The following is a 12912-nucleotide window of genomic DNA, read 5'->3' on the forward strand; positions in this document are numbered from 1 at the left end:
TGAGCTTGTCTCATATGTGTGCCCTTCGATTGGTTTCTCTCCAATCGTAGGTTTTGGGTCTCGGATTGGATTGAAATGTTCTTTGAACATGGATGTTGTTTCCTTACTCCTATAAGTCTTGGGGAAAATGACAGTCAATGATGTGTTTTGATAATTAATACTCGTCAATGACATTTTCAGCGTTAACAAATGTTCTTAGCTTGTCCTTGGAGAGTATTAATTATCAAAACACGTCCTGGGCCATCATTTTTCCTAAGTCTTGTAACAAATTCAAGATTAACGAAATTGTTTTGCCTTAAAAAAAAAAAAGATTATAGGCACTTCCTTTGGTGATGGTTCAAATCCCACCCCCAATTTCCCTCTCCCTGAGGATAGGTGGAATAGGATTTTCTAGGATTAAAAAAAATCAATAAAAGCAATAGGGCTTTCGAGTTGTCTTTGGGCTACTAAACATCGCTATGGGCTACGCTCACTGTTCAAAATTGTTTTGGACGATTTGGATTTTAAAAGACTGAAAGAGTTTTTTTTTAAATTCGGACCATTGATTATCGAGATGAACTATGAGATATTGAACGGTGGGTATAGCACCGCCATTTGAGTAATGGACTATTTTAGTGGGCTAATGGAACATGATATTTAACGACAAATGTGTCCAGAGTCCAGCGATATTCGGCCAATTTTTGACACGGTTAATGTCCGAAATGAGACTTAAAAATAAACGATGTCGATCATCAAAATATGTTCAAGAAGGGCCCATATTTTTCTGTTATTTTAGTGGCTTTAGTGACGCTGATTGGATTCTCATGCACTAGAAGAGTCCAGAATAATTAACGCGTCTAGTAATGAGACGATTTAAAATTTAGGAATTCACACTTTGTTTTATTGACGTAAATTTGCTACATTATTCTTTGATGTATGAAAAAATTAAGACCATGTTCGTTTGGGGATTTTGGATTCTCTCACTGTGCACGGTCTCTAATAATTTTTTTTCAAAATTCAAATACCAAAACGAACAGGGTCTAACTAATTGAGACAAGGTAAAAAAGAGAGTACTCGTATGGAGAAGGAGAGTTTGAAAATCACACTATTTTAGGTAGTAAAACTTGGTGATCAATGGGATTCTACTCTCTATTACGTACCAAAAAAAAAAAGATTCTACTCTCTATTTTTTCACGAAAAACAATAATAGAGTTAATGATTAAAAAAAAATTGCTAATAATAGAGCCGCTCAAAACTGCTGAATTGTAGAGCTAATAATAGAGCTATCTAGGCTTTGGTAATTAAGTGATAAATTTTACTTCAAACATAAGTCCGCTCATACTAATTTTTTTTCCATAAGTCATTAATAATCACTAATTATTAATTATCCAGTCTTATCTCTACTATACAGTATTTCTACTATCTACACTATATTATCACGCTATATATGTCCTTTATAAGTAAAAGAAAGAAAAAGCAAAAGAGCTAAAGGGCGAAAACTATTTTTCAAAAAAATGAAAAAGTGTCCGGCAATAAAAGAAATGGTTAATATATTTTAATGTGACATTAGGTTATGATTTTTGTACATTAAATAATCTCAATAGTCTATGCGTTTTTCTGTCAATTATGTGCATAGCATGGGTTTCATGCTAGTCAGATGTTATACAAAATCCTTGAAATTTACGATGACTAATAATGAATAAAAAATGGAGTAGTCATCATGTACTCCTATGCATTTGACAAAGATTCAAACCTCACTAACAATGTTCACTTACGCCGGAAAAAAAGAAAGAAGAAATCAAAATTGACCGAGGACGACTGGACCTAAACAGGGCTGGCCACCCAACCCAAGTTCGAAGAAACCATTAACCTAAACAGATAAAAATAATATCGTATATATCTTCCTAGTATAGCAAGAAATAATGTACTCCTTCAAATCATTAATCCACTTACCATCCAAGCAAATGGAATGATTGAGGACATAACAATAATACAAAAACCCGAATGAAACATTATTTTCTTAGCATTAATTGGAAAGATCGATGTAATTAAATCAAAGTCTTCATGATTCCATATGAGAATAAATTCTTTACACCGCCAGTGTAAACATTTGTTTCCTCCAAAATCAATTGCATTGCGCCACGTCGCCATGTTTTATTAATTGGGACCACTGTTTTGACACGTGTCGTAATGCAATTGATTTGGAAGAAACAAATGTTTACACCGGCAGTGTAAAAAACTATGAGGTGTTTTTTTGAGTGTCCTCGGAACCACCCCAATATATATATATATATATATATATATATATATACAAAATATATATAAACTATATAAAAAGTGATAAAATGTCACACCCATGAACCAAGAAGTAGCCCAATACAAAGGAGAAAAAACTAACAGGAGCCACCCTAAGAAGTAGCCCAACACAAAGGAGAAAAAACAACACCCAAAGTAGAACAAACAAGGGAAAATAACGGCCAAAGACGTGTTTTAATAATTAATACCCGTCAAGGGCATTTTCAGCATTAACAAATGTTCTCAACATATCTTTGGCAGGTATTAATTATCAAAACACGTACGTCCTGGGCCGTCATTTTCCCAAACCAAGAAGTAGCCCAACATAAAGGAGAAAAAACTAACATGAGCCACCGCAAAAGCTACCTATTGGTGCTTGCCCTAATCATGTAGGTGATGTACTGATCATAGGTGGAGTCTCTTACTGTAGCTTCTGGCCCATCTCCATTACCAACAATCTCCCCTTTGATCAGCTCCTGACGATCCGTTGCTGGTCCGACGCAGGCGGTGACCTCTGCCAACAACCATGCTGAGCGGTTCGACGTTCAGATGGAATGTAAGGATAGTCGTGGGTAGAAAAAAAAAATGAAGTTTACACATGCAACTTGGACGTGGAAGGAGGATCGCGGGGGCGTTTTAGTCTTTTCGACGGAAGAAGAGACTTTAATATAGATAGGTGTGGTTTCAGGAATTTTGGGTGCAATTGGCAGGTGAGAGGAGAGGGATATATTTGTTTTTGCAGAAAAGCAAAACTTTTGAGTTGCAGTATTCTTGGTGATAACTGTTTTAAAATTATGCATTGGAAATTTGGCATGGTTTTTTTTTTTTTAATTTGCGGTAAAAGTGGTGCAAGAAATATATTAATAACAACGATATTAGAACCCATCGTGTGACATGGTTTGTCTATTTTTATGGAACATTGTCATTTAATTTCATAAGCAAACGAATACATAAGTTGCAGCCTTACAGGTTACAATTTTCATCTCCTTTTGTTTTTGGACTTTGATTTTGGCACTCCGAAATTTACTGCCAGCGCTGCAACCTCCATTTGTCAAAGCACCGATAGTAATTTTTGAAGCGCCAAAATTAATATCTTTATTTTTTGAAGTGCCAAAATCAATATCTTTATTTTTTGGGTCACGAATAGAAGTACATGATGACTGCCCCACTGGGCATGGAACTTTGGCCCATTGGGCCTGGAGCCGAGCCTCTCAATTAATGACTCAAAAAAAAAAAAAAATACCACTGCTGTTCATCTTGATCTGAACTCATCAATCAACCCTTTCTCTTTTCTTAGCGAGAGCTTATTGAGTGTTCTTGGAAGAGCGCTCCATACCAGTCATAGTACATTGTACGCCACATGTCAATTTGTTTCTTAAAATACTAACACAAAAGTCATGGGTCTAGCAGTATTTACCAATTACAACACGCTTGGAGCGCCACATGGAATAATTCTTTTTCTCAGCCTAACCCACCCTGTCATGAGTCGAATACTGTTAGAACTCAGGAAAAGTTACTCCGAAAAATGTCCCCGAAAGTGACATGAATGGTTCAAATTTATTTAAATGTTTGGTCCTACACATCAAAGTGTATCTCAGTAATTCATTTCACTTTCGGAGACATTTTTGGGAAAACTTTTCCTAAACCCTAACATTTTAGGTCATGAGTCACCAGGCAATGCTTCCATTTTGACAGATTTTTCTTTTTCCAGTTAAAACTTTTGACTGTTTTCTGAATGAATCCCAAATTAATATTTTTCCTAAACTAAAACGAACATGAGGTCATTATTTCTCCGGAGTTTAGAACTCGCCAAAATTGTTCTGCTATTGTGATCTTTGTGATCCTCATTGATCTAATATAGTGAATTTGCTCATTGTCTGTCACAATATATATATATATATATATATATGCAACAAAACCCCTTTAACTCTGTCTATCTTCCCTTCCCTTTGGACTTTTCTGCTTTTTGATGGCACTGTGACTACACAAGGAGGCAATGAACACATAACATTTTCTTTTTTCGACAATTAGGAATGTCTGGGCCAGTAAACGAGCAGCTCAACTAATTCCTTCTCGGTCTGCTCAAAAGTAGGCCATCCACGATGAGATTTGGAAATTCACCATAAATTACTTTCTTGCAGCCTAACCCCACAAATCAAATATTGTTAAATAATATGGACAACAAACCTACCAATTAACCGGACTAAGTCTTGAACTGATGGACACATGAGCTCCTCAACCAAATAATGAAAAAATGTGGTCCTTCGCCACACCCACCAAAGCTTTTTTATATTACCAAAAGAATATAACTGCGTGCATGCGTCTTAAGTACACTGGCATGAAGACAAACAAATCACAAAAATTAGAACCAACCATCGTACCAACAAAATCCCACCCAAAATGCAATAAAAATACATACACGTCTTCTCATATAACTAAATTCCATGGATAGCTACATGATAGCAACTAGCACCCACCTGGGTTTTTCATTTTTTCAGTTACAAAACCATCAAGGCATCAAGAGGAGAGGAAAAAAAAAAAAAAAAACCCCACCAATTCGCGAAGGACCTGTTTTTTTATCGAATTATCAGATCAACGTTATCAAATTCAAATTTGATCTATTGACGGGCCTACTGTCAAACTAATAGTGATTGGATTAATAATGTCACACTTGCATGATACTGTATAACTCGGGGGTGCAAAAATTTTAATAGCAAAAAATACAGATATGAGGTCCGATTTGAGATTAAAAGAAAAAAAATCCCCACTTAAATATATAATTCAACTCATGTTCATATCAGGTCAAACAAACGGGTCATAAGGATTATCATACGTGCATGCATCTCAAGTACATTGCCGTAAGCTACATCTAACCAACCTAACATCAAAATCACACCTAAAACCAGTAAAAATACCATCCACTACACAGATCTTGATCTATCTTACATTACAGTAAAGACCATAAAGAGGGAACCAAGCCGTACGAATCGTGCAAGGAATAGCAGTTTGACGTGAAAATGAAGTGAACAGGAAAGATTTAATCAATCACTGGATTCGTGTTTGGCCGTAGCTGAATACCCTGAAGCAACTGCATGATGATACGGGAAAGTCGCTTCGCCCGTCTAATTTGCTGCATCAGAAAGGAAAAATTCCACAAACGATAGTACCACTTGACAAGAGGGAGACATTTCAGAATTCATAACCCAAAGCAAAACTGGTTCAAACCGAAACCCTTGAAGAAGGTTTCAATAGGGTTCAAGTTCTCTCTTCACAACTTCCAATTTCTGCTTGAAATATTTGAGATCATCTCATCGGATGAAAACCCCGCTTACCTACTCCCAACCAATATTTTGCCAAACTTATCAGTGCCACATTCCACCACAACTCATAATACTGGCAAAACCAATAGCACTCATTCAGAGTGTTTCATCAAGTCCTAGAGCCATGGCTTTATGCTTCAAGGATGTCAAGTAACCAATGGCTTCATCAAGAATTGCAATTACATCTTTACCCTTCCTGCCGGGAACTATATTCTGCATAATCCTTACTGTCTCCCTTATCTTGTCCTCCCTGGATCTCTTGTTTCCTATCACGGAAACAAATTTTTCTCCCAGGCCTAGATTTTTCCCAGCAGCACAACTAGATTCTGCACCATCCTCACAATCGAAGCATCTTTTGGATTTAAATGAGCTTGCAGTGTCTAGAACATCATAACCTCCGTCGGACAATTTCATCCTTTTCGTAGGCCCATCACAACTGGCAACTTCTTCACTTTCTTCAGGCAAATCTTGCCTGTCATAAGCTGTCATTGTACTAGGTGAGTGACCGGTGCTAGCTTCTTCATCGTCCTCGTTATAATCATCATCATCATCAGAGTAAAGCAATGCATTGATTTCTTCAGTGTCTTCATGCATGTCACTTTCAGAGGTATCTCTCTGATTCTCATCACATTCATCAGTTAAAATAGGCCCGGCGCAATGAATCGCATCTTTTCTGGTTCCTCGCTCCGACAGATTCGAAACATAAGCGTCATTGAGCATTGGGCCTAAAGAAGTCAGGCACTGGGCAGGAGTCCCAATCCCAGAACTGAACATCAATGTCGTTTGATCACCTGACTGATCAAACACAAGGAATCTCTTCTGGTCACGCCCAGATGCTTTATCATCAGGTTGAATGACCTCCACACGATTCTCATGGGGACAGCTTGGTATCTTCTCTATGAAAGTAGTATCCCGCGGTGGAGTGAATGCCTGCTGGAAGCGAGGTGGAAAATTGAACCAAGCGTGAGGTTCAATCGGTTGGGTCACCTTGGAATGAGGAAACCCTGAAAAAGGAGACCAGGGGAAAACCCCATTTGTGGAACCCACATTAGCACAATGGCTCATATAAGCAGGGATTGAATTCTGTGGCCCCAGGTTAAATGGAGCACTCGAGGTATCCAAATTGGGTGATACTCGACCAGATTGCTGGTGAAGAAACCAGGATCCAAAGTCCTTCTCCATTCAACTGAACAATCACCTAAAAGACCCAAACAAAAAACAACATATCAGATTAATTGGAAGCAAGACAAGGCAAAAGTATTAGTAAAGTTGAAAGTTAGAAGCTAGAAGCGGTGAAACGTACCAATAGGGCAATGTTTGTGGTATTACAGATTGCTGATTACTTGGTGCTTTCTTTTCAGGGAAAACTAAATACTCCAGCTTAACTTGAACAAAATAGCTTGATGAAAAAACAAATATCTACGTGACGGGTTTAAGCAAATGACGAAAATATTCAGCCTGGCAATCCTGTAGAGGTTGAAAGCAAGCTATGACTCTAACTATAATGGTGGCACTCCCAGCAATCCCATTCTCATGCTTCAATGCCCGGAATCTTGTTTGACCAGCTGCTTGGCACACCATAACTACTAATTCCCAACCCTTTATAATCACAACACCACTACGTCTTTTCACCAAACCAGACAACGATCGAACAAGGACACCAACAAGAATTCAACACAGATACGACAAAAATATCGGTGACAGACCGGATTTAGTCTCTAAATTGAAACAAACAAGGATCAAACAGAAACCCGCAGCAAGAATTCGACACAAATACGAGAAAAAGATCGGTGATGGAAACAAAGTTAATGTTCAGATTGAAACAACCAAGGATCAAAAAAAAAAAAAACCAACAAGAACTCGATATAGATATGAGAAAGAGATAGGATTTAATGACTAGATAGGAAGGGTAACACGAAAAGCGAAATTCAGCTAATCATGCGGACGTAGCAGGGAATGACAACAAACAGATTGGACCCCATGGATGGAAAGGGTGTGTATATATCAAGAAGCAAGGAAGTTAAAGGTGTGTTTGGGTTAAATGGATTACAGAATCACTCGACAGTACAGGTTCAGGGAGATTACTTTCCTAAATACGTCAACAGAGAGACTACCCCACCGCATGCTGTTCTAACTGTAATCTGATCGCCGCGACAATTTCCTTCGCCAAAATCAGTTCAAAGAACCTGTAAAGAGTCATACATACATCATATAAGCATACACAAAATAGAAGAAAATGTCAGAAATAAAAATCCCTAACAGTAACCTGGTTGCTGAAAAAATGCAAGCAGCAGCAGTAAATCAGTCAATCAATGCGAAATTCAAGCACTTTCGCTTAGGGTAATCATGTTTTTTTTGTTATTTCTATAATTTTCTTCAATTTATACGAAAATTGAGCGGATCAACAAAAGGCTAAATCTCAGTTGATTGTGGCAGCAAGGTCACTCTGCCACATACAATTGGCTTGTCGTTCTTGACCTTAAAAAGGCGTGAATGGATATATAATAGTAATGTTTTGGATTACGCTACATATTCTGAGCAACCAAACAAGAGGAATACGGAAATATGCCATTTAAATCTAAATCTATCACGTTTCCTTCAATCAATTACTAGAAGTTAACAGATATAAACAAACAAAGCTCATTAAAATGAAATTATCCAGGAAAATATTGAGAGAAACCCACAAGGGGGGAAATAAAAGCAACCAAAAGAGGAAGATTGAGACCGAAAACGGAGAAAAACACGAAATCAAAGCTTAAAGGAGAGAAATTCACCAAATTAACAATGCAAGAAAACAAATTAAGGAGGTAGAGACTTACAGTGGACCAATTTCTAGGCAAGTTGAACCAAATCTCTGGTGGGTTATCTCAAAATTCAAGAAACTGCGTAGAGAGAGAGAGAGAGAGAGAGAGTGAATGCAGTCAAAGAGAGAAGATGAGGGGGAGAGCACGGGTGGGGGTGACATATATAGGAATTTAAATGGACATGAATACCCTTCTAAGTTCGTGTGGGTGTGGGTGTGGGGTTGTTATTTTTTTCAATTTTTTTTTCTCATATGTTCGTTACGCACGCTTGGAATAACTCTACAATCATAGAGCATATGTACAATAATGTGTATTCTTTCCATTTGACCAGGAGTCTGGGTCATCATACGCACATTTTTACGATCTTGAAATTAATGAGCGGACAAATTATCTAGCGACCGCAAGATCTTAAATGTTTGTTCTCTGCAAAATGCAAACATAAGACCTATGAAAAACAAACACTGTATTTATTTCTCCTGCTCACTTGCCGGAGTGGGAGTTACGTGTTTATTGTTTATAGTAAATGAAATTATAGATAAAGGTCTTATTTAGCGGATTGAGGATGTTGCCAAGCATCCCTTGCCAAATGGATGCCAAGCGGTATCTAATTGTTTATCGTGATACGAACGGCTTAAATTCAATCTGAGTGAATATAAATCTGAAAACGTTCATTACTCGGCCAATATTCAAGCCATTGATTGTCGATTGGCAGATCAATCTCTGGGTACCCGCGGGTGCTTGGTTTAGCACCCAGAAGATAAAATGGAAAGAAGATACATGCATGTCTGAGGCAGCGTGGGTGGGCCAGCGGGTCGTGCGCGGTTGTATCATGATTCCATGAATTACTGCGGGCATGTTTTATGATAGTCGAGTATTTAAAAACATGATTTTTTTTTTTAGGATCAAAAAAAAAAAAAGAACATGATTTTTTTTTTTTCGAATCAGAAAGAGAATTGATTTTCACAATTCTTTTTTATCCAAATCCTCTCCTTTTTTGTTTTTATGAATATAAAATTGCATAATTAGCCTTTTAATGTGTAATGAAAAAAATGTATGAAGAATAATTTTGTAATTTTATATGGATAAAGACAAAAAATAAAATGCACATGAACAAAAGAGATTTTGAATTCAGTGTTTTTTACTACATACATAAGTACTATGGTGGGCTCCACAAGTGTCCGTAGTTTTAATCCATAAACAAAAGTACATTGGGCTATATACAAGAGAATAAATTCTTTACCTACCGCCGATGTAAGTATTTATTTCTTTCAAATCAATTATATTGCGCCACGTCACCATGTTCTATTGATTGGGATCACTGTTTTGCAGCGTAGCACGATGTAATTGATTTGGAGGAAACTAATGTTTACACCGGCGATGTAAAGAAATTATTCTCTATACACAAACACTTGTGTGAACTCATTATACTTGTGCGGCTGTGCCTATGGAAATAAAAGATAGTCGTCAAAATGTGGTGTCAATAGTATTGCTGTTTAGAAAAAAATTCATCCGTTGGGATTAAAATTGTTTCTTCAAAATCATGGTTTAACTTGATTGCAATGCTATCCTGTACATTAAGGGCTCTATTTGGAACTTCGGGGATGAAAGGAGAAAGGAAGAGAAAATAATAAGGGAAAATGACGGCTCATGACGTGTTTTGATAATTAATACCCGCCAATGACATGTTGAGAATATTTGTTAATGTTGAAAATGTCTTTGACGGGTATTAATTATCAAAACACATCCTTGGCCGTCATTTTCCCAAATAATAATGAGAAAAATGACAAATAAAGTTAAGAAGAAAATTGAGAAAATTGAACTTGTTTAACAAAAAATTTCTCCTCTTTCCCTAGAAACCAAACAAAGAATTATTATTTTTAACTTTTTCTTACTTTTTATTTATTTCCCTAAGTTTCAAACACGCCATAAATGAGCGGATTCCTCCAATGTATTGCTATTTTTGTAGAATAACCTGTTCATTCGTTTTTAACACATGGGAGAAGTGGGAATTTTTAAGTGAGAGATTTTTTGGGGAGTTGAGTTTAATTATACAAAGAAATAAATAAAGATCACACTTTTTGCTTTGATTTGTTTATTCTACATTTTTTATAATTGCGAAATAATTTGAATTAATTTTTTATTCACACTTCCAATTTGTGATTCATAAGAACTATAACAACAGATGAACCCGAGGGGCTTGCTGTGCAAAGGTGAACTATAACAATAGATGAACCCGAGGGGCCTGCTGTGGAAAGGTGCACAGCATCCCTGTCATGCATCATCTCAAGCATCCGTCTGTGTTTTGAACGGTCCGGATTTAAATAAAACTTTTCCAGAGACTCTTCCCCAGAAAAGTTTTATTTAAATCCAAAGTCTCCGAAAAGTTTTATTTAAATTCGAACCGTCCAAAACACAGACGGACGCTTGAGATAGTGCACAGCAGGCCCCCACCTTCAACAACAGATATATGTCTTCTCTGTGCAAATTAAGAATGGGAACAATGCTAGTATATATATGTGTGCAAGATTCCGAAGGTATTGAGCATTTTATACTTTGTGAGATTAGTTACTAAATATGGCATTTAAAAGTAGAAAATGGCAGTCCTACAAAATTTTATAATCAATTATATGCATACGGGAAATTTATTTAGGCACTCCAAAAATTACTGACGGCGCTCCAAAAATGGAGTGCCAAAATCAATTGATTTTGGCACTCCACTGATTTTGACACTTCACTTGTTGGAGTGCCGACAGTAATTTTTGGAGAGCCAAAATCAAAATCTATGCATATATACGACGTATTTGAACGATCAAACAGGTACATTATCTCCCTCCATGATTGCTTGCAACCAAATGACGAAAGCAATTAAAGACTCGAATCTTTGAATTAGTATCCATTCCTTAAAACCTAATCCCACATATTAAAACAACTTGGTTTGTGGGTTTTCCAGCATGATCGGTTCAAACCACTTCATTTGACTAAAACAGTCTTATTAATCCCATCTCTCCATTCAACACATTTGACTTACATTTCCACATTATCAAATGCCCTTGTTTGTTTTTTGTTATTTTATTAACCGGAACTTGTGTCTTTCTTTGAAACCTATGGATACATTGATAAGACCATTAACTGTTTCCATGTTACCATTGTTAGATACAGCTCCGTTTAGTTTGTATACGCCTCGACTAAATCAGTTCGTCTACCCAATCATAACGGTTTTGTAGCCTTGCCATGAGTTCATTTGTTTTACCTCATGGTACGAATGGTAGTTTGGTATTCTAGCTTTAGATTAGAAAATGTCAAATTATAACAGTTTGAGGACCTTAGTTTGCAAATATTTGGTTTCAAAAAAGGCTTTACACTAGTTTCTCCAAAAAAAAAAAAAAAAAGAGCCTGTACACTAGAAAGCTCTTTAGATAGTATCCAATGTTGGGTATGAAAACAAAATTATTTGGAGCTTGACCATTCAAACATGAAACTATACATGAATCATGTAAAAAGCAAATCTAGCCCCACCAAAAACCTACCCATTGTATTTATAAGCAAAAAACCGACTTTAAGAGTGGTGTTAAAAAGCTAGCCGTGGCAAATTGCCAATTGAGTTTTGACACTATTTTACATAGATTGGCCCACGAGATTCGTCGAAATGCGCATAAACTGACTCGAAGACCCGCGTTATAAAAAATTACTACTACTTTACATTGATGTGATGTTTGGCCATCTGGGATTCTTTAACAGAGTTATCAATGGAGACCCCAAAACCAGGGATAGAGATGATCTTTTTTGTTATTTTTCTTTTCATATATTCCCGCTCACTCTTTCATTTTTCCTTTTATTTGAATTTTTGGTGGTGATTTCCCCATTTGTTTCCTTAGGAGAAAGAAGAAAAGTGATTCTCTTGCTCTCAAAACTATAAATAATTGAGAAAGACATAAGTAAAAATAACAAAGTCGTTTTCTCGTAAACTATAAATAATTTTCATGAACGACTCTAGAAATTTGAAAGGAAAAAGGAAAAAATGTGAAGTGGGTTCTCTCACATTTTGAATATCTCAATGTCCTAAGGATTCTAAAACAGTTGAAATAGTTTGTATCTTCTACTTAATACATAGACGTATTCCATACGAGTCTTGTCTGTATGAGGTCCTGAATATTCGTTTGTGAGTTTAGGTCTCTTTTGTGGTTGCTTTCCTCCCTCCTTGAGAGTGGCTACCCGTTCATATGGTTTTTGTATCAATGAAAGCATTTCTAAACTTTGACAACAAAAAAAAAAAAAAAATTCAAAGGTTTTCAACTTTGTTAACTAATGTCCTTTTAAAACACCAGTATACACCGTCTACTGCTTTTAGTTAAGATTTGGGCCGTCGATCATCAAGATTCGGCTGCTTTGCACCACTCTATGGGCAGATGCTTGGCACCATCTCCCATTCTGTCTATCTACGCGTACGAAGAATTACAAACTTTTTGAAGAAACCTATGATTATATACTCTTCACGCAAATAGTTATTAACTACA

General features: G+C 36.6%; 1 protein-coding gene across 1 annotated transcript; it reads right to left on the reverse strand.

Moving 5' to 3' along the window:
• Window positions 1-5020: 5020 nt before the first annotated feature.
• Window positions 5021-8546, reverse strand: LOC131332470 (transcription factor bHLH143-like). The gene is made up of 3 exons (XM_058366731.1): window positions 8414-8546; window positions 6898-7780; window positions 5021-6792 (listed from the first exon to the last, which is right to left on the reverse strand). The coding sequence occupies exon 3, from the start codon at window positions 6774-6776 to the stop codon at window positions 5691-5693; it is 1086 nt and encodes a 361-aa protein (XP_058222714.1). The 5' UTR covers window positions 6777-6792; window positions 6898-7780; window positions 8414-8546; the 3' UTR covers window positions 5021-5690.
• Between the last annotated feature and the right edge of the window lie 4366 nt (window positions 8547-12912).

This window comes from Rhododendron vialii, chromosome 7a (genome assembly GCF_030253575.1).
Source record: "Rhododendron vialii isolate Sample 1 chromosome 7a, ASM3025357v1".
In the NCBI taxonomy this organism is placed as follows: Eukaryota; Viridiplantae; Streptophyta; class Magnoliopsida; order Ericales; family Ericaceae; genus Rhododendron; species Rhododendron vialii.

Bases quoted from the DNA above. Each gene is read 5' to 3' on its own strand.
- LOC131332470 (XM_058366731.1), bottom strand. From the start codon at position 6,776: ATGGAGAAGGACTTTGGATCCTGGTTTCTTCACCAGCAATCTGGTCGA.